General features: G+C 54.5%; 1 protein-coding gene across 5 annotated transcripts in view; it reads left to right on the forward strand.

Annotated features, from left to right (window-relative positions):
• The first annotated feature begins 1,659 nt into the window (after positions 1 to 1,659).
• The window catches only part of OPCML (opioid binding protein/cell adhesion molecule like), a 361,149-nt gene continuing 341,573 nt past the window's right edge, over positions 1,660 to 21,235 (forward strand). The window contains exons 1-2 of one of the 5 annotated variants that reach the window (XM_068916610.1): positions 1,660 to 1,940; positions 2,043 to 2,232. In XM_068916610.1, the coding sequence (XP_068772711.1) occupies positions 2,172 to 2,232 (61 nt within the window). In that variant the 5' untranslated portion in view covers positions 1,660 to 1,940; positions 2,043 to 2,171. Of the gene's footprint in view, positions 1,941 to 2,042; positions 2,233 to 18,760; positions 18,813 to 21,235 lie in introns of those variants that run through there. The other 4 variants (XM_068916612.1, XM_068916611.1, XM_068916613.1 and 1 more) reach the window with 4 other exon arrangements.

Genomic DNA, 21,235 nt, shown 5'->3' on the forward strand with positions numbered 1-21,235 from the left:
GCTGGGGTGCCCTCGCCGGACAGCGTGGGCACGTGGCTGAGTTAAAAGCTGTCTAGAAGTTGTGCTGAGCAGGAACTGAATAGCGATTAACGGCTAAAAGCTCCCGAAAGTTTGTCCTCGGGGCGGATGGTTGCCTTCCGGCTGCCGTCCCTTGCCCGGCCAGCGTGCCGTGGTGCGCGGCAAGCGCCGGTCCCCCTCCTCCTGGCCGCTGCTCCGAGCTCCCGCGCTGCCTAGCGGAGGGGCGGGCGCCGGGGCAGATGCGCTTGCCGTCTCTGCCCTCAGCTTGCATCCAGCCGCAACAACTGGGAGTGACGAACTCGGGGAAGCGAAACAGCAGGGGAGGAAGCTACGGGGGGGGGGGGGGGTTTGTTTTTTCGGTCTGGGCGTGAAGGACGCGCGGTTTTTGGTGTCCGAGCGCAGCTGCGTTCCCTGAGCTTGAGGACCCGGCGCGCAGCCCTGCAGCGGCTCGGAAGTTACCTTTGCGGCCAGGTGTTTCGGTCGCTTTGCTGGACCGCTGGGTTTCTAACGTCGATGAGAGGTGGGGGTTGGCGTTGGACCTGCCAAGAGGGGTCCAGCAGGAGAAGGGTCCTGGGGAACTGTGTTATATCCCCCGGGACCAAGGAGGGTGACAGAACCACCAGAAAGATGCACAGAGAGTCTCGGGGAAGGAGCAGAACAAAACCCCGGGGTAGCAGAGGGTGCGATGGATGAGTCTGTGACCAGCGATGGCAAAAAGCTGTGGTGTGTGCGGGTAGCTGGAAGTCCACAGTGTTGGCCCAAGATTCAGGCTGGCCTGAAACAGAAGAGAGACTTTTAACCAAGAGCTAGTGGGGAGAGAGATTGTTTTGAGTAAAACAAACTCTCTTATTTTGCCCCCGGGCATTTAAAAATACTTAAAATTTATTTTTAGCAAAGCTGCAACGAACACAAAATAAGAAATGCAAACGTTTTTGTTTGGAAAACGTCAGAAAATAAGCGTTATTTCCTTTTTTGAAACTTTTCTTTGGAAACCAAGTCGAGCCCTAGCCTGCAAATGCTTGGAACAGCGAGGGGAGGAACATTTTAGCTGGAAAATATCGTTCATCCCTCGTCAGGGAGCGGGGGATGCAGGAGGGGAACCACAGCTCGTGAGGGCACCGGCGAGGAGGCAGCAGAGCACTGGGAGGCCGGGGCTGACGCTACGCGATGGGGAGGCTCGAGGCCCGGCAGCGGCGCGGGAACATTGCCCGAGGAGGCCTTGGGGAGAGCAGGAATCGGGGAGAAGCTGTGATTTGGCCTGGGTTTGGGTTAGAGAGCCTGCGGAGACGCTCTTTTCCTCGGCAGGAGCCAGGAGGGTGCTGGGTTGGGGTCTGCAAGAGCAGATGCTCTGGGCTCTGTGTCCTTTCAGGGCTCAGTGAATGTGCTGAAGGAGCGGGGTGGGGGGGCGGGAAAAAGGCTCAGGATGGGATGCACAGAGAAGACCGCTTCTCAGTTTCAGAGATTTTGCGTGGAGAAACACCCACTCGTGCTGGAAAGCTTGGCTCGCTCCTCGCTTTGCCTCTCCTGGCAGCAGGCAGAGCTGCCGGCTCGTGCTGGCGCAGGGGCCCCGGGCGCGGGGAGCCTGGGGACCCCCAGGGACCCGCTGCGGCGCTGTGCCGCCCTCGGCGGAGAACCTCGCGCCCCGCTGCACGAGGCGCCGTTAGGAGACGGCAGCCGCGAGAGGGGCCCGCGGGGCCGCGCGGCCCCCCGTGCCGGGCTGCTCTTCCCGTGCGGGGCACCGCTGCCCGCCGGGGCGGTGTGCAGAGGGCGTCGTTGGCCGCCTGTCTCTCCCCGGCTGTAGCGGGGGACCTGCAGAAGAGCAAGTGTGCGTGTGTCACTCAGCAACTCGAACCAATGGGTGCCTGGTAGGAGGTCTGCGTTGCACAGTGCACAGACTGAGGCTGGGGCTCCTTCTGCTAGTTGTGCGTGCGTGTGTGTGTGTGTGTGTGCGCGCGCGTGTGCAAGGAAAAATCAGAGTCACTGACTGCCCGCTCCCATCTCTCTCTCTCTCTCTCTCTCTCTAGCTCACTAACTCACTCTCCCTCCCTCTGCAAACATTGGATTTAAACCTGCTCAGAATTCAGCACAGACGAAAGCGGCGGCGGCAGCAGCAGCAGCAAGCAGATCAGCCGCTAGTCTACCGCAGCTCCAAGATGTACCATCCTGCCTGCTGGATCGTCTTCGCAGCCACGGCTGCCCTGCTCTTCATCCCAGGTAGTGCAAAAAGCTTTTTCTCCAGGGGATGGCAGGGTATCGGTGCAGAGGGAGGGAAAAACGGGCGGTGCGTGTGTATGTGTGTGTGCGCGCGGCGGACCTGGACTTCGTGCCCATCGCCCAGCGAGTTGCTCTGCAGCAGAGAATTGCCGAGTGTTTTCGGCCATCGGGGCGAGCGGGGCTCGCAGGGCTGGCCTCCCCGGCGGGCTGCGGACGGCCAGGCAGGGCGGGCGGGCGGGCGCCAAGTCGGTGCCCCTCTGCCTGGCTCCCGTCCCCGCTCTCTCCCTCCCCGGGCATCCTCCGGCAATAAACGGTGGTGGCGGGGAGCTTCTTCCCCTTGAAAGTTGGACACCTCCTGTGCCCTCCCTCCTGAACCGTCTTGCCCTTCCCACAGCCCCCCCCCCCCCCCCCCCCCCCCCGCCGCCTCCCCGCACCTCTGCTTTGCTGCTGGCTGCGAGGCAAACTCGGGCGCCGGGCTGAGTCGTGCCCGTCTTCCCCCCTCGCTCGGGGGCTCCCTTTTGCAAGGCGAAAACGCACCCTGTGGGGCTGCGGCGGTGGATGGGGGGGGACCAAGGTGCTGCAGTCTTTGCAAGCCGAGCGGGTGGCCGGCTGGGGAGACGCGGCTCTGCCCGGGCTGTCCTCGCCGGCTCAGGCTCGGGGCATCACCAGGTGGGCAGGCGAGGGGGGAGCCGCGGAGCCTCGCTGGGAAACGCCGGCTCCGCGCCGATGCTCGGGGCTCAACGGGGTGGTGAACGCAGCCTTGCACCGCGCCGCTGGTCATCCGTGGCGGGGGGGGACAGAGATGCATGTTTGAGGGTAGAAGTCACCAGCGTTTTTGGACGATGATGCTCACTTTTTAGCTGCGGAAAAGGTTGTGGTCCCTGTGCAAGCCGATGGGGACAGTCTCAGATGCAATCTTAACCCAACGTGTGTTTTTTCATGACTGTCAGCGAGAATTACGTTTGACTCCGCAGGGCAGGGAAGAGGCACATCTGTAATTTCGGCAGCTTCCCATGGTTTAGTTGCAGTGCTTCTCGGTGCAGGGGTGGCTTGTGTGGGAAGATGATGAGTCTGGAGGGGGAAAGGTTAGCTGTGTCACAACTGGGAAGCAGCTCTTTCGGCAGCACCGCTATGACTAACAACCACAAGGCAACTTGGGCTAAAACTTCCTCCGGGAGCCTCGAGCCGTGGGACCATCCACATCCATGGGTCTTTTGCTAGAGCAGGATGGAAAAGAGCCTCTGAGATAGGCCGGGGTGGCCCTGGTGTTCAGCTTGAACGCAGGGGTGTTGGGCGTGCGGTGCCCCTCGGGACAGGCCTGCTCCTCGGAGGCCAGCGCCGCTCCCCGGGGCAGGCAGCCGGTTGCAGAGCACCCATGGGCAACCTCCTACGGCAACGCTTTTCAGGTGTTGTCTCAAGTTCTTCCAGAAGGTCTGCAACCAAAATGGTGTCAGCGGAGTTTTGGAAGGGAGGGCCCGCAAGCGGGAGCAGAGGGAGCCAGAGCAAGCCGTGAGGAGGAGGACGCGGGGGCGTGAGCTGTCCGGTTTTGCTGAGTGCAAGGGGGTTGTATGGAAAATATTGCAACGCCTTGTCAGTTTGGGCCAGACAAACCAGGTGGGCCGTGGGAGGGGTGGGGGCAGCTTGCCTTACCGATGCACGCTGAGCAGAACGCTGGCTTTTTGTACCTGCCCGCTGGGTGAATTTCCTCTGGGTCAAAATTGCAAAGAAATGGTGGTGAGGCAGCTCAAGTGGGGGATTGGACAGTGTGCGGACATACGCCACTTGATGGGCTGTCATCGAGGTGGCCTGAAGTTGGCGAAGACCTGACGTGGAGCATTTGCAGTTTGCTGGTGCCCTGCTGCTGTTCCCTCAGGACCTGGCTGTTTGGCCCAAGGCCTGCTTTAGCTGTGACATCTCTGTGTAATGGGGAAGAAAAAGGACCATGCTTTTAAGCCTCCAGTAGCTTCAGAGAGGGTTTCTCGGTCTGCGCTTCACAGCTGTAGCTTTCCCTTCTTATATGTATTGAGCAGCAATATCTGCTTTGGCTCTGAATGTCCCCTGAGCCAAACCAGCCTAGGAATTTGCCCAGCTGGGCTCAGCCCTTAATCCATCAAGCTGAAAACCTGCTACCTGCATTAGAGGAAGGAAAATATGCCTGTGCCCTGGGCTGCTTTCTTGCTGCTGGGCTCAAGGGAAGCTTTTCCTCCCTTATGCCTGCACCAAGCACTTTATGCCCTTAAGCCAGGGATTTGAACATCCCCTTCTTTTTGCACCGGTTCCAGAGAACGGATATCATCCAGCTCTTCCAAACCTGGCCGCGGTACTGATTTCAGTACTGGATTAGCCAGCATCATGGTTTCAGTGATGTAGGTTGTAACGTGAATAATTTTGGCAAAGTTGCTCGGGATCACGGTCGGGATAGAGGGAAGGAAAATCTGCCCTGCCAACCCTTGAGGCCTACACCTTTGCTTATTTTCTTTTTTCTAGGGGTGTTTATTATTTGCAAGCGTAATCCCACGTGTTTTACGCAGGTGATGCTCCCCTGGGATATGCAGAGGCTGTTTGTGAGGTGTGAAGTCTTTCCTTCTCCAATTTTATATCAATCCTGCAGGAGTTATGCATGGGGTAGTTAAAGTGAGAAGGGAACCTGCTTTTAGAAGGTGTAATTAGAGTGAAGGGAAACATCACAACTTGAAGGCTCCTGGAGAAAATAGCATCACAAAGTTATTATTAGCTGTAATAGCTTATTTGCCAGTTTTTTCTTCTTTCTCTCTCTCCCGCTTCTGTTCTCTTTTTTTTTTCTTCTTCTTACTTTTGTTTGGAAAGATGCGTTTTTCCCATCAGGGCTTATGCTGTCTCGTTACCAATTTACTCTTGTGGAATCTAAAGACACGAAAGGTTAATGCAATAATGAAACCCTGACCCCTCTGGTCACAGATAGCGTCTTACTCTGCAGCTTTTTATTTCTTTGTAAGACAAGTTTCCATCCGAAATAATCTCTAAGGCTAATGCTGTTGTCATCCGGCGCCTTTGGGGAGGCGGGTTCACAGACATCAGTTGCTTTCTGAGGTGCAATCTTTCTGATGGGAAGGACGTTGAAGATTTTTAATGAGCCCGGCACTGCAAGATGGGAAGGTGGGCTGAGTACTTTAATTGTCAAGCCAGTGGCAAACGCTCTGAACTGCTGGGGCATTTCTGGGCGCTGAGGAGTGAGTTGTATCGGAGTGGGAGGTGTGCAGCACTGGAGAATGAGCCTGGGGCAGGGAGAGCGTCTTTGGCTGGTCTGCGGTTGTTATGGTGCAATATCAGGGCTCTACAGGTGGCCGAAGGAAACGCACCCCAGCTTCTCTGGGCGTTTACATTGCTGCCTTTCATCGGCTTTTGCACAACGGGTTCTCGTGGCATGGACCCTTTGAGACGCGGGCTTGGGCGTGCTCACGTGCTACGATGCTCCAGTCCCAGGTGCTCGCAGCTGGGTGCCGTTCCCTGTGCCTGGGCTTTCTGTCTCCGCATTACTACTAATTCCCGTGCAGGCACGTCCTGCACTGGCAGGCTCCCAGCTTGGCCGCGGGCTGCGAGCCACGTCCCCTCCGTAGTCATGCCGTGCCCCACGTGCCTCGCTGCTCTCTAGGGTGCCAGCAGCGTCGGGCTCTCTCCGTGTCCAGCAGCTGGGGGAGGAAATCCAGCTCTTTGGCTAGGTCTCCTTGACCTGCCGTTCTTGTTTCTCCTGTTACACGTGTCTGAGAGAGGCCCGAGCCCACAGAAAAGCTGTTGCCTCTGTTCCTCCTGGCACTGCTGCTCCATTACTGCCGCCTTGCCTGCTTTGGTACACGCACCCGTTTGCCTACAGGTGTGCTGGGGGCTTACACGCGGTGATGGCATTTGTGATGAGATCCAGAGGGATACTCAATTCGGTACTATCTCTTTCCGTGGCCTTCCTAAACAGCTCCTCCGTGCATTGCCCAGGTTTGTGTGAGCGGGGCTGTATCCTTTGGCGTTGCTGTTATCCTTCCTCCTACCAATAGCCGTGGTGTTGGGCAAGCGTGTGTAGTGTGCGCCGCTGGCCCTTGCCTGTCCAAGGGATGCCGGCTGTGCAATCCCTCACCTGCCTCCCTGCCTCGCTCTCGCTTGGGCTGCATAGCTTTGGTGATTGTCATAAATCTGGTCTAAAATTTAGAAACGGACATTGCAGAAGTTAAAGAACGCCCTTCTCTCCCTTCCTAGCAGAGAGCGGCTGCTGGCTTTGGGAGCCGCTTCGCTCCGCGTTTGAGCGATGGCTCCCGCGCCCTCGCTGGAGAGGACGGCGCTGCAATCTGTTTCTCCCCAGCAGCACCGCAGAGCAGCCAGCCAGCGGGGAGCCGGGGCCGCGCCGGGCCCCCGCAACGGGCTCCCCTTCCCCTCCGCGTCCCGCCGGGGAGCAGGGGGAAGCACAGCGGGGCGGGAGAGGACGGCGGTGCCAGGGGGAAGGCTGGAGAGCCAGACGCCATCTCGACGGCTGGGGTAGCAGCGGCGGAGGCGTTGTGGGCCATCGAACCTCCAGCAGCCGGAGATGCCGGGGAAGAGGTGCGGGCTGGTCCCAGTGGAGGCAGAGCCCGCCGGCACCGGTGGCCTTGCAGAAGAAGGTGCTGTATTTCTCTTGGGGGGCAGTGCTCGCTGTCATTTCCGAGTGACGTTGGGAGGGAGGGTGGCGGGAGAACAGGGAAACGCAGCTTTTGCTCCGCGCAGGTCGCCGCAGTGCAAGTTTTCAGACCGATTAGTTTTGGGGGCTTCGGGTTTTGGGGCTCCGTCTCTCCAGCGGCGGCTGCCTTCCAGGCAGCACCAACTGGTGAATATTGCTTTGCGTTTTCCAGCAGATTCTCTCTGACAGCATCTCCTTTGTGTATTCACTAGTTGCAAACGGCTGGGTGGAAGAGCTTTTGCTAGTGTGAAGCCCTGTGAAAAACTGTTACAGCTGAAAAGGAGAAAATTTTCAAAGGCACCAATGGGAGCTGTGGGTACCTTAACTGGTGCCTTTGAAAATCATCCCCAAAGGCCTGAATATTTGGTTATGGTGAATTTCAAGCCGCATAAACAGCTGTGTTCATATTTTACACTTGAATATGCGATGTGAAGTTTGTGCTCTGCTTGGCTAGAAACCGAAGGCACGGCGTGAGGAGCAGGGCCCGGCGCTGGCTGCCTGCCGCCACCAACCCTGCGCGTCCCCAGGGAGCTGCTCGGAGCAGAGGGCTGGGCCCGGGCCGCCGGCCGCCCTCTCCCTGGGCCACCGACTGAGTGCGGGCAGGAGCTCAGGAAGGTCCTTTTGCTGTGGTCAGCAGTAGAGGAAAACTTCTGATTTTTTTTGTGGGTACATGGATGTTGCATCCTACAAGGTCACCTGGGTGCTACGCTGACTTCTGTCCCCAGGGCTCCAACCTGCCTGTGGTCAGTTGGTGCTCTGGAACCCTAGTGTTTTCCCACCCCCAGTTAGACAAAGCTCACCGTGGTCCCCCCTTCCTTCTTCCCATGCTGCGCTGTCAGGCCGAGCTCTTTTCCGAGCTGCTCTCAGCTGTTGGCGAGGGCAGGATGGGGTATGAGCTCAGCTGTCACACTTCTCCTTTTTGTTTAAACTTAAAAATAATAACAGCTCTACTGCAAGCCTCCTTGCCTCCCAGTCATCTCTCCCATTCTCTAATGAAGGCATGGTAGTTATAATTACCAATGCGCCAACAGCACATACAGAGGTGGTTTTGACACTTGCTGCTTGGTGGGTGGGTTTTTACAGGGAACTCCTCTTTCTTTCATACTCGGAGGAAAGAAACACTTTCCTGCCTGCTTCTCCAAAGAGCCAGGACTATGTTATCACCCTCTAAGGGTGACCAAGGAAGGTGCATTGCTAGGTCCAGAGAAGTAGGCATGGCAGGGGATGCATACCATCCCTCGCCTTGGCTCTGTACCCCGATGAACTGATGATAGTGGTGAGCTCCGGTACTGTGGGGCTCAGATGGAGCACGAAATGGACTAGCTCATGGGCTCTTCTTGCAGTTTTTGTTCAGGGGTAGAGTGCTCTGGGTGGCATAGGGTGATGGTTTGGGGCTAGAGGGTGTTGGTTTATGTTGCCTGGAGGAGGTGTGCTTCTTGTGGCAGGGTCAGGGAAGAGTGTTTGGCAAAGAAGGTGCCTCTCTGAGATCACCTGAAATGGTGAGTGGTCGTACGGTCACAGCAAGCAGGGATTGTGATTTCAGGGGCTTTCTGGAAAGAGGACCCTAATACTGAGGCTCGAACTTGGTGCTTCTCACGGATCTCACTGCGCCACGGATCTGTCTCCATGGGTTGAGTTTCCCAGATGGCCACATCAGCCTCGGGCGTCAAGGCTCAGCTAGGTCAAGCCACCCATAGGTGCAACAGGGCTGAGTATGGGGCTGATGGTCTCCTTAGGAGGAGCTGTTATGGGGAAGCTGGACTTGTTGCAAGTACAGCCTAGTCATGTGCCCACAGAACATGTATGAGATGAGGCAAGGACGAGGGGAAAAAGGAAGAGTTATTTTTAGATTTACTTTTCTATGAATTCAGCTCTAGTGAAAAGTACTGGATTGACAGCCCTGGAGACCGACTATCTGCAAACTGCAGAGAAAGAGTGGCCGAGCGAACCTCCCTGCAAACTCTGCACCTCAGGGCAGGAGGCTGAGCTTGGACCCCATCTGCTCCAGCTATCCAGACAGCAAGCTCACGGCACACTTGGGTTCACTGTGACATCGCTGCTCAAGAGGTGTCGGTTCTGTCAGCCAGTACTGGGGTGTTGGTGGGGTTTTATGGGGAAGACGATTGCTTACTGGGCAGGATGCCCTGGGTTACTGGTGCTTGAGGTGCTAACCTGCTGTGTTCTTCATGGCTCACTCTGTGGTCTCTAGCAACTCAACTATATGAGGGGCAAGTTAACCTGTGGTAGGAGGGTTTAAGCTTTCTTTCTGGTACAGTAGGCACAGGGCTATGATTTAAGCTTTAATATTAAGGGAAAACCTTGTAATGTTTTCTTATCTGTTGTTCCAGGGTGGGCACTGCAGGAGTAGCCAGCCTTCTGACTCTCTGATTATGGCAGGGCTTACCTCAAATCTAGCTCCTTCTGCCTTCCCCACTCCTTTGTCCCAGCTCCAGGTAAACCAGGATAGCAACTGAAGGAAACCTTCAGTTTGGACACCAGGCTCCTCATAGCACAACCCGGCAGCAGGGGCTGGCACAGCTTGTTTGCAGCCTCACTTGTTGCAGGAGGCTGAAAGGGAGGAAGAAAAAAAAAAGACATTTCCTCTAGCAAAAAATGCCCAGGCGTGTTTCTTCTGCATGCTCCCTGTGGCGTGCCTAGAGGAGGTCTCTGCATGGGCTTGAGACTGTTGGACTAGTACCCACAAGGTGAGGGGGTGGGAGGAGGCCAAGCTGTTTGGCCCCATGTGGGCCTTTCCCAGCAGCGTTCCTCTGCTGTCCACCTGCCAGCCCATCGCTTCTTCTCTCCCAACTGTTTACTTCTGGCTTTTGTTTCCTGTACTTGTTGCTATGCATGCAGCGTGTGGAAGGAGCTCCAGTGAATATAGGCCACACTTTGATTGTTCAGCAAGCTGGAAAATGATGATTATAATTTTTGACAGAAGGAAAGGAGGGGGAAGGAGATCTCTGGGCTTTCAAATCTGCTCTGTCATAAGCAGGATCTTGCAAGGGCCTTCTGACGACTTCTCCCTCCCCAAAGGAAATGGTGTTTGCATAGCAAGAAAGGTTACAGGAAGAATTCTTCTCTGTACAAGGATAAAATAGCACTTCTTTCACCAAGCCTTCCACCTTGTGCTGCGGTCCTGTCACAATGCATAAGCAAAATGCAGCTGCGTTGGCCAGTAATTCAACGGGAAGCATGCGAGAGAAACCTGGAGCGGATGCTGCTAAAAAAAAAAACCCAGTCCTTGTTAGGCAAGGCACATGGGGTATGTCCTTTCGTAATCCCAGTGCGCCTGCTGACAAAGCTTGTGGTGCAGGGCAGCTTGCCTGCTGCAGCCACAGGCCCCGGGGCGGGCAGGGGCGCTCCGGGAATCGCGGGGTTTCTCTTGGCGTCGAGCAAAGGTGCAGAGGGGTCCAGCAGAGCATGGGGGCAGCGCGTTCAGCATTTTGGGCTAGGCTGGTTTTTAGAGGCTTTTGACAGTGGGGTGGGTTGTGCCACTGCAGGTGGGGTACCGGGCAGGGGCAGGTTACGGGAGGCAAAACTGATCTCATTATCCTTCCCCTCCTGGTACTGCGCCTTGAGCTGACCCCCTGTCGTAGCTACGAAGAGCCCCATCCTTTAAGCCAAACTGTGCAAGGCACAGTGAGACTTTCTGGAAATTAAGCTCCTGTGGAAATTAAGGCAGAAGGACCCCATAGGCATTTCCCTGCCAATGACTGAAGCAATTGGGCCACAGTCACAACTGGACCCATAGGTGCAGGTCCCTATTTCCCTTGTGCCGGGGGGCAGCGGAGCCTGCGCAGTCCGTAACCACTGACGCGGCATCTCTTAGCCATCCCTTCGGACCCAGACTATAGCCGTCGGCGTTGTCTCTCCGGTCCCTGCTGGATCTGCCCGTTTATTTATTTTATTTAATGGCTTTGGCTAATTTCCACTTTAATTTTTTTGTATTTATTTTAATGTGATCACTTCTAATGAGGCTAATGACATTTAGTCTCCATGGCGGCGCATTTTAATTTGGCCACTGAAATGTCAGCGCGAGGCGGCCCCCTTAGTATCTGCCCGCTGCAAAAGGCACCGCAGACAAAGGGCCTCCGTTCCCGGCCTTCCCTCTCCCTTGTTATCTCCCAGCTCGCAGGGCCGAGCCCGGCCGGTTGGCAACGCCGCGCTCGCCCGTGCTCTCCTCCTCTGGCCCCGGGGGAGTGGGTTCGGCAGCGCGACGCCGCGAGGATGAATGGTGGAGGCCGTCGGGAACCAGAACCTTTTGGACGAGCGCGCGCGACGTCATTAATCAGATGTCAGAACCTCTAAGCGAAGTTAGCTTTGATCAGCCGGGAAATCTGTCAGACAGGTCCTTCTGCTGCTCGTGGCGTTGTTACGTCTGTCTCTGCCCGTCCGTCTCCCTAGCCCCTCTCCTTTCCATCGCCGGGACGGCAAGCGTCGGGGCTGACCGCGTATCGGCCGAGCGATGCCTAACCCCTTCGCTGAAATGCGACGGGACCACCCTTAGCGCGGGGCATCGCCCGCGTGGGAAACGGGACTGTCGGGGCAGCCAGCCGGGATGGGGTAGGAAGTCCGTGAGCTGGAAGTGGACTTTGGCTTGGTGGAGCCATTGGGGCTGTCCAGCCCTGCAGCACGCATTTTGGGGAGGGCCCAGCTGCAAAGTCAGGGTGTCAGCAGCAACCTAAAACCTACAGGAGCCGGTGCTGAGATTATAGGTGGCTGTGCTAGAGAGATGGCAACTTCTCTGAGACATACTGTACTTGAGTCCTCTCAAGATGTTGAACCTTAGAAGCACAGGCCGTTTTACTTAAGAATAAGTCCTTTTCTCTGCAATCTGGATCCAAATGCAGCTAAATTTGATCTGTTCTCCTTTGATCTGTTCCTCCCTCTCCATTCTGTGTACCAGGAATGGATGAAGATTAAAGTTTGCAGCTTCTGAGCAAACTAGGTTGCTCATCACTGCATGATACCCAATTACCTGCTGGTACCTCAGGAGTGAGCAGGTATTGATCCTGCTTAGGTTTGAACTTGTTGAACCAGAGAGTCTGGATGTTTCAGACGTGTTGCTTAGGACATGCCATTTCCTTCAGGAATCAAAGTGCAATGCAGTCTCTGCTTCTGCACCCCGTGGTAGATGGGAGATGAGTCTCTTGTCTCTGGCACGCGGGAAATGACCAGTAAGCAATAAATAATAGACTGACACAGCATCTGTACCCTCTAGGGTAGAGGAGGAATGTGGATGTAATGACTTCCCTGTGATGTATATGAGGAATATCTCCATTTTACAGAAAATGAGTCCCCAGAAGCTGATTGTTCCCCATGCCAGTGGCTTTCTGTGCCCTGCGCGCACGCCATTTCTTTGTGAGCCTGGCAGGCAGCAGGAGTCTCTTTGATGGCATCCCCTGTGTCTGCCTTCCTCCTGTGTTCTGCTGGCTGTCATGTTTCCAGCCAGAAATAGAGTTTTAATTCAAAATAAAAACAAAAACTCCCCCAAAATTGTGTGGCACAAAGAGGCCTGAGGGACTGAATTGAAACAGTTGTTACTGAAATGCAATGATAGCAGGTCTTGGTCTTGTGTAGTGGTTGTTTCCAGTAGCTCCTAAAGCACTTCACAAAGAGGAGTAATGTTGTCGCCCTCGTTTTGCAGACGGGGCAGCCAAGGAATAACGATGGCAAATGACTGCCCAAGGCATGTGCGGAGGTGCATGTTGAAAGACGTGGCTCTGCTGTAGCCTTAGGTCTGGAGCAGAGGTGCCTACATGTTCTTCTTTGAGACACCATGACTTTTAATTTCCTCCTTTGTGAAACACAGGAAAAAGACTGTGGGGTCAATAAATTGGACCCCAAATTTCCTGCACTTTGCTAAAATGGAGCCGGAGTGTAAAGGGGCTCTTGGGCTTATGCTCCATGCGAGTATCAGAGCGACTGATGCCCTGGTTAATGTCACCAGAAGGAGAAGCTGTACCAGGCTTGAGGTAGCAATGTCTGGAGAGCAGGCAAGCAATACTTCAAGATTAGCAAGTGACTGAGACTGGCTTTCTGAGTTGGCAGGCACCCTCCACTCCCCTAAAACAGGGGGGAGGGCAGCATATGCTTGACACCTCTGTCCTTTCATATCTGGTCTCCAGCTGGGTTCCCTAAAGGTCCAAGAGTGATGATCTCCGAGTTGAAATCGGGAGGCGAACAGAGAAGAAATTTTCAAGCATGCTCTTCACTCAGCCCTTGGCCTCAAAATGGAAATGCTCTTTCCAGTTTAACTGAGAGTGTGCATTTGTCCTGGTGATGCCCGCTGTGCTTCCGCTTTGTACACTATAGTATCCAGCGGCCGCTTCCAGGCGGTTAGTCAATTCCTTTGCCAGCCTTTCTATATAGTCAGGATACTTTATCTTTATAAAGTAGCAGTAAATGGACAGTATAATATATTTCACTTTTAATAAGGTGTTGCCAGTTGTACACACTCCACAGAGCAATTAGTGTCAAAAGCAGCTAAGCAATGGAGGGGAGCCGTAATTCGACTGTTTACCCAGTTGGAGGATTTATGGGCAGTCGGTGGGGGGAGCTGCGGCCGCAGCTTGGCTGGAGACGCAGGAGATGTTGTGCGCTTCCTCTGAAACCACGTGCCTCCGCGCGGTGGAGAGTCCTGCGGAGATGTGGCAGCTCTTGAGAGAGAGGCCAAAGTGAGCTGCTGCTCGATTTTGTTGTTGCCTAGGTCTGAGGCTTGGCAGGAAGCCTCACAAGTGGATGCTCCTCCATAGGGGAGGCTCTGCCCTAGGACCGGACACAGGAGCTACCATGGTTTAATCCCTTCTGGCCCGCTAAGGTCTTGGTCTCTGTGCTGGGGCAGGGAGCTTCTTGAATTGAAGTCGGGCACCGTCTAAGAAATTGTCCTTTTTGTGGTCTTTAAACACGCTGCTTTTGTGTTGGGTGGGTGCTTTTTCTTCTGGAGTCATGAGTGGATGTATGAGCGTATGAGATCATTTCGATTGGGAAGATTTCTCTACGTTTTCTATTTCAAGCCAGTGTTTCTGATCTCTACATGTTTTCTCCTGCAGAATAGAGCAGATTTCTGCAGATTCTGCAGGAAATAGATAATAATCTGGGGTCAACCCAAAAAGGGGGGGGGGGGGGGCTGGTTCCCCCCCGCTTTTTTAAATAACTTTCAGAGGTGTGAGACATCTTAGAAAATTTCAGTTTGAACAATGATTCAGTTCAAATTCAGAGACAGTTTCATCCAGCCCAGATATGGACCTCTTCCCTCTTCATTGTTTCTCTCTGCTTGCTTTTTCCAGCATGTCCTGCGCCCAGAGCTGTTGGGCATCGTATTTGATGGCACCGCTTAGTGTGAGGGTAGCGTTTTTTGCTGTAATAGCGTATGATATTTTCTGTCCCGTTACTTAGGCATCCAGGATTTTTTCCCCCCGCCCTCCCAGCATTGCTGCATGTTGGGCAAAGAACTTCTCTGAGCTCACGCCAGGGAGGTGCTTGTCTCCTTGCCTTGTTGCGGTGCACTGAACACCCCTCCTTTTGTGCCGGGACTCTCTGATCATCACAAGCCGTACCGTGCAGTGGGGAGGTAGCTGTTATAAAGACCGTCTGCGCGTTGATCTCTCTGCCAGGACAGTCAGCAAAATGATCCTGCGAGAGCTCTCCTGCCCAGATCTAACCAGACTCAGGCTGATTTTTGGGGCTCCTGTTTCTGGAGGTCTGGCCCAGCAGTCTCAGGCCTGCCATAGATATGTGGGTGGACGAAGAGCAGCGTTACTGTAAAGCGGCGGCGCTGGGGATGGGAGCAGGCTTCTCGAATGAGGGCGCTTCTGTGCGTAGCCATATGCATTGGGCTGGGGAAATGCTATGAATTCAGTTCAGCCTGGTTTGAATGCAGTGCAAAGATGTGGATTTGCTGCAGGGAAGCAAACTCTGTTTATGTCTGATCTGTCGGATCTGATTTTGGGGCTCTGAAATCAGCCCATTGGGGAATGCACATGAAAGCGCAGGCTTGCAGCCACTAACTAAATGAGGAGCGATGCCAGAGAAGCGGTGAACGGCTTTTGCATCCCCAGCCCACAAGTGTAGTCAGATCCACGTGCGTGAATCTGCCGCTTCCCAGCCTCTGCTGCAAGAGCGCGCTGGGGTTGCACTTTGGGGCCGGGCTCTTGCGGGAGTCCCTGGATGCCCACGTACAAGGCAAGGCCTTGCCTTCACCCACAGAGGGAGTACTCAAAGCATTTGGTTTGTAGAACGAATATAGGTAATATTTCTGAGCCTGTACCCCCATCTGCTTCCTCTTTTCCACCCCGTTTCTCAGTTCAATGAAGTTCCAGTTTCTTAGGTTTGTTCTCCGAATTGAAAGCCTTCCATTTTCACACCTCTGTAATTGGTGCTATCTGTTGAGAGAAACTCTGCAACTCCTGCAAGCCAAGGTCAGGAGGAGCTGAATTGAATTAAAAGGAGTCGAAATTGGTTCGAGGTGGGCAACGGGCCGCAGAGAGAACTGTGCAATTTCTCTCCTCAGGGCTCCTGATGAGCAGAGAAACCGGTAGCTTCCCATCTCCGTCCGCGGGGGTCTGACACTGGCCCACCCACACCTTAATCTGCACACAGAGGTGGGCACCTTTCAATTGAAAACAAGGAAATGAAACCCAGCGTCTCGCCCTTTTATCTGGCCAGCAGGACAGGACTCTGCTCCTCCGGTTCCTTGGCTGGGATGCTAACAACTGTCACTGAAATGACCTTGCAGTGATTAAATACAGAAAGAAATGATGTTTTTAATAAAAAACTGAAGCTGTGATACAAGCTGATGGCAAGAAGATTTAAAATGCTGTGCTCTAATCCTACCTGTAACTCAAACGCAGATGGGAAAACCTCAGTGCTGTGGGGCTAAAGATGAGCGTTGCAGTATTTGGCTGACAATTCCCTAGCTCGGTTTGTGCTATCCTAAGCTGGTGTAAAACTGGAGCAACTTCGGTGAAAGCCAGTGGATTTATAGCCCTGGATTCTCCCTTTCTGTTATACCTGTTCTGCACTACGGTTGGTCCGTTGACTCCCGGGGAATGACTCACAGGTGCAGATCGGGTCCGAATCAGGCAAGGGTGTTGGTGTTTGCACTGGATGGAGTGAGAAGAGACCTGTACCCGGTTTATCGTGAGTGTACGCGTGCATCTCCCCCAGTTTCCTTACAGATTTGGTGTGTGGTCCCCAGCTCCGTCATCCACTATCCCAGCGTGGGGCAGAACTGTGGTACAAGCGTGGCTCGAAAGTGTGTTGGAAAACGCTTCTTTGTGTGCCAGTGTGGAGTTGTCCTAGGGGAATAGATGTGATGCTTATAGCTCTTTTAGAGCTTCTTGGAAATTTTCCCACAAATCTTTTGTTTGTTTTGGTTTTGCTTGAAAAATATAGATTTCTTTGCTCACCAGAATGTACTGATGGTGAGTACTGTTTGCTGGCAAAAGTTGCTTGGCTGTTTAAAAAAAAAAAAAAAAAGTTTGCTTGGCTCAAAAATGCAGTTTCTAGGAGTGGAAGGGTACCCACCCTGGGAAGCAAGTGCCATGGGTTCAAGTCCCTGCTCTGCCTCTATTCCTCAGCCCATATGGAGTGTCCCTGCCCCAGGCCAGGCTCGCGGTACTTTCACTGTTGGAGCTCTTCTACCGGGTATAATTAATGTTTACAACGAGGGGGTTGGCCCTAAGGTCTTCCCAAGCCCAGCTAAATGCCCTTGGCTCTTCAGAAATAGTCTCTCGCTTTGGTTCTGGCTTGGTGAGTATTCAGACTAGAGTGGCTCCAACAGGATATTGCAGAAAGGGGGAGGGCTTTTTTAAATTGTGAAATTTCAGGGAACAAGGAGACAATTTTCCACCCACTTCTGAGCTGGAGCAAAGCCCTTGCAGTCTCTCTTTCTCTCGCTGCCCAGCTGGGCTGGCACGGGGGATATGTAATTTATTAGGAGTAGCGAGAAGGCATGTGGCCAAGGTAGCCTTGGAGGATGCCAAGCTTGGTACCACGGCTGCCCAGCCAGGAGCCAGTTTTGAGGGGTTCTTGGTATCTGCAGGCAGAGGATGTCCTAAACCCCTCCCGTTGCCCTGTCGCTGCTCCCGTCCCCGCCGCGGGGGCTCGGGAGCCTTCGGCAGGAAGAGGAGCACCAGCGGGGCCCTGCCCTGCCCTCCCGCGTGGGCTCTGCCTCGCTGCGGCAGCCCCGGTCCCCACGCTGCCTCTCTCGTAATTTATACAAGAGCAAGCTGATGTTCCCTTTTAAATTGACAAAGGCAGCGAACGGAGTCTGGGAAGCCCTCTGACCCCCGAGCCCTGGTCCATGGAAATTACAGGCGCTGTAACAGCGCGTTTCCTCTTGATGTACTTGCAGTGGGGAGATGCTGGTTAATTTGCCAGGACTCAGAGGTGACCCGGGTTTAATAAAGAGGATTAATGGATTTGAGCTAAAGGTCTCAGCTGTTTTGAGCTGATAGCCTTCTCCTTCGAAGACAGTATGGCAGGCACAGCTCAGGCTTTGGCGGGGGACGGCTGAGGCGGCTCGCTTAAAGAGGCACGCTGCTTCCTAATGAAATGATTCCCTCGAGGGTTAATTGGCAGAGCGAGGTACCCGCGGACCCGCGCAACCCCGTCTCGGGCGGCGTTGCCGTAAGGCTGTGAACCGCTCCTGGCGCCTGCCTGCGCTCGAGAGCGAGAGCTGCTGCTGGCGCGGGGAGGCTGCAGCTCCCCGGGCTGCGACGGGCACTGCGCGGGACCCTGCCGCCCTCCCAGCCGCTTGCGCGCGTGCTGCTGTCCCCCCGCGCACGTCTGCACCCGTCCGTCCGTCCGTGTGGGCTAGTGCACCGAACGACCGGCCGGGGCCGCAGGTGAAGGGCGTGATGTCCGGGGTGCTGGACGTGGAGCTCGGACCTTTTGCTCTGGGTTCAGACCCTGGCCCTGTGTCTCCTGCTGTGGCGTTTGCAGGCTTGGTGCCAAATTTGGGCTCAGAGCCACCTTTACGGCAGCCAGCCCCGCTGAACTGCGATGCTGTGGCAGCTCCAGGTTAGAAGATGGCAGCGGTGCCGTCCAGCCGCTCGTGTCCCTGTGGCAGTGGTGATGCATTTGTGTTTCATACCAAGCCCAGTGTTGCTTCCCGTACAGCTGTTGCCGTACAGCGTCTTCCCCGCAGCGCGTAGGTGAGGACACTGAGGCCAAGAAACGCTAAATGGCTCTACGCTGTAGCAGAACTTGCTGACCTGCTAGTTGGGAATAGTGACGGTGAATCTCATCCTGGACATGAGGGTCCTCTCCCGTGCGCGCACACGCTCTTCCCTTGCCCCTCTGGGAGGAGAGGCAAGGTTTCAGGGACTGCAGCATCTGAAATGGCTACGAGGTGACTCTGCAGCAGGGCAAGGCCCCTGGGAGGAGCAAGGGAGATGTTTCAGCTCCGGGGCTGGTTGGCTTGAGCTCTGTCACAGTCGAGTGATCCAGGCAGGCTGGAGAAGGAGTTTCTTGCCGGGCGGGAGAACAGGAGGATTAATGGGTAAATGCAGCACCCGACAGAGGCGTAAGGAAACGGCTGGCGTGACCAAACGTGTGGAAGGGCTGAGAGCGGGGCGAAGGCTGGAGCAGGAGTTGCTAAGGGACATTTGTCTCAGCGGATCAGTGCCGTGCTTCCTGCAGGCAAGCTCCTGCATGCCACTCTCGTAAGGGTTAATGACAGCCCTGTGAGAACGATCCCACGGGGCTGTCAAAACTTGTAGTGCAAGTGATAAGCTGCCGGGGACTGTGATGGGGAAAAGGCTGCGCTGCTGCTGCCGCCACGTCCCTCCTGCACTGCCTTCTCTCGTAATGTTTCTACCACTTAGAGAGCGATGAATTCCCTGCAGCATCCCCCTGCCTGGCCCTGTAGTCTCTGGCGAGGTTCCCGTAATAAGTAAGTAGAGTACTTTGGGCGGGAGCAGCAAGGAACTGGGCCACTTTCCCTGCCAGAAAAATGCATGCACGATCAATGCAATCAACTTACCCTTCAGGTCCTTTTTGGGTTGGATGGAAGAGATGCTCTGACTGAAACCCATTTATTGAGTAGAGAAGGTGCAATGAAATTACAAGCTGTAGCTTTTACCAGCTCCTGGCTTCTGCCTTTTCTTTTTCTTATCCAACAGCCTGTCTAGTATTATGAAGCATTATTCTCTTATAACCCCATTTCTCTTCTTTTCAGAGGGGTAGGTGAGCACCCAGCAATTCATCCTTTGCCAACCATGTGCAGAGGTGTTCAGCAAGAGATCCCAGCCTCCGAACGCTGCCAGTCCAGCAGAAATCCTGGTGTGGAGCTGGTTCATCTCTGAACTATTACTTATAACTCTAGGGCTGGATACTGACCTTCCTTACCTTAGTGCTCATCAGGGAAATCCAAATGAATTATTTCCTTGCAAAGCTGAGCATGAGGTCAGAGTTAAAGCCATTTGCGCTCTCCTTCCAATGAATCCCAGGGCTCTTTAGGACAGGAAGTAGAGGCATTAAATGTATTGCAGAGAAATTAAGTACAGGATCCTGAATAAATGATTCAGCAAATACACTTAAATCTGATGCTCTGAGCACTGTAATAATGGGTTGTGATGTGCTCCTGGAATGCAGTTTCAGATGGAAGCTGCGGAGGGAATTTGTAGAACTGTGCAGAAATCATACATCTGCTTTCATGGCATTTCTTCTGAAAACCCTGCGGAAAGGAGATTTGGCTTCACTTTGTTCCCCCACTGGATTTTGCTTCCTTAGCGAAACAGGAATTGTCGGTCATTTCTTGATTAGGGAGGACGGCAAATTTTGTCCATCAGAGCGGCAGGTTTTGGTCAGTTCAGGCTGATGCTGGCTATTTTTTTTGTCTGAAAACTGTGTGACTCATGGGGGATTTTTCTCTTTATAAATAGGCCTATTTTCAAGTCGGAGCTGAAATGAAAAAGGAGAAAAACATCTCGAGTTTGCTGTCATTTAATCTCTTGCACTACTCCTAATAGCCAGCCGCCATAGAGCTTGATGCGATAGCCTGTCTTGCAAATAATCTTTAATGCTCACAAGTGGCCGGGACCTGAGTTTTGTCTCTCATCCGCAGCTGCCGTTTCCTCCAGCGCGGCAAGTCCTAAAGCCTGGCAGCCAACAGCATTGCTGCGCATCCTCATCTTTCCGAGGCGTGAGGGTGGTGTTCAGGCTGGGCTGCATCTGTGCCTGTCTGAGGTTAAGCGTCTCTGATGTGACATCAGTGATTTAGCTAATGGCCTTGTGCTATATTGATTCGTCCAGAGCATGGGGGACCAAATCCGACTGTGCAGTAACTGGGTGAAACGTCTGTTTTGATCCGCGGGCGTCAGGCCAGCGAGCGAGGAGGGAGCGCTTTGGCCCAGCCGGGGCGAGGAGCGCCCCGGCTTGGTGATGCGAACAGCAGCTTGCCGGTCCGATGAGGTGCGCTGCGGGAGCTGAGCCCCGCACGGAGCTGGCTTTGCAGAGCTCTCTGCGCCGCTACCTGGGGGGTGCATCAGCGGGCACCGAAGCCTTTTCGCGGTGGGATCTTGCAAATGAGTCACGCTGCACCCGGGCTGCTCTAAGCGGCTGCCTTAATGCATTCAGCGTGCGTTGTCTTCCCCCCCCCGCTGCTGTCTGTAATTTATACCTGATACCGTCATGTGTTGTTTAGCGCGGCGCTGGGGATGAGAAATGCAGTTTGCGGGAAGGAGCGGGTGCAGGGGTGGCAGCCTGCACACCGGCGGGGCTCGCCCGGGCTGCGCCGGCGGCCGCGAGCAGGAGCAGGGGGGCCAGCGGAGCCCGGCCGGGGAACGGCTCCTCACCCCTGCAGCGGGGGGGTTAATTAATCCAGTCCCTAACTTAGCTTGTGTAGCTCCACGTGGCGTCTTGCAGCTGCAAATTTATCCGGGCCTTTTTAAAATCCAGCTGCAATTTTTCTTTTTTCCCCCTCTCCTTTCCTTCCCGCGTGGTTTTGTTCTTTGCCCCTTACGAAAGCCTTGGCTATATAATGTTTTGGGATGCTTTGGCAGCCTGTGACCACGGTGCATATTGAAGGGGGAGGAAGATTAATGTTATTTGCATAGTATGAGAGCATGTGCTCCCCAGACGGGGGGGCCCGGTGAGGGCAAACGGGGGCGCGGGAAGGCGAGGAGGAAGGGAATGGCAGCCAGGCAGCGGTGGCGGCAGACGCGGACTGGCTGGACCCTTGCGCCTTTGCTAACCCCCAGCTGACCCTGGCGGTTTAGTGCCTCCCGGCTATGAACCGGGGGAAGTTTTATTATTGGCGCTATTACGGTGTGTAGGACTCTTATTGAAAGGCTTTATTGAAAAACATGTAAGTCC

This window comes from Struthio camelus, chromosome 22, assembly GCF_040807025.1.
Source record: "Struthio camelus isolate bStrCam1 chromosome 22, bStrCam1.hap1, whole genome shotgun sequence".
Classification (NCBI taxonomy): domain Eukaryota; kingdom Metazoa; phylum Chordata; class Aves; order Struthioniformes; family Struthionidae; genus Struthio; species Struthio camelus.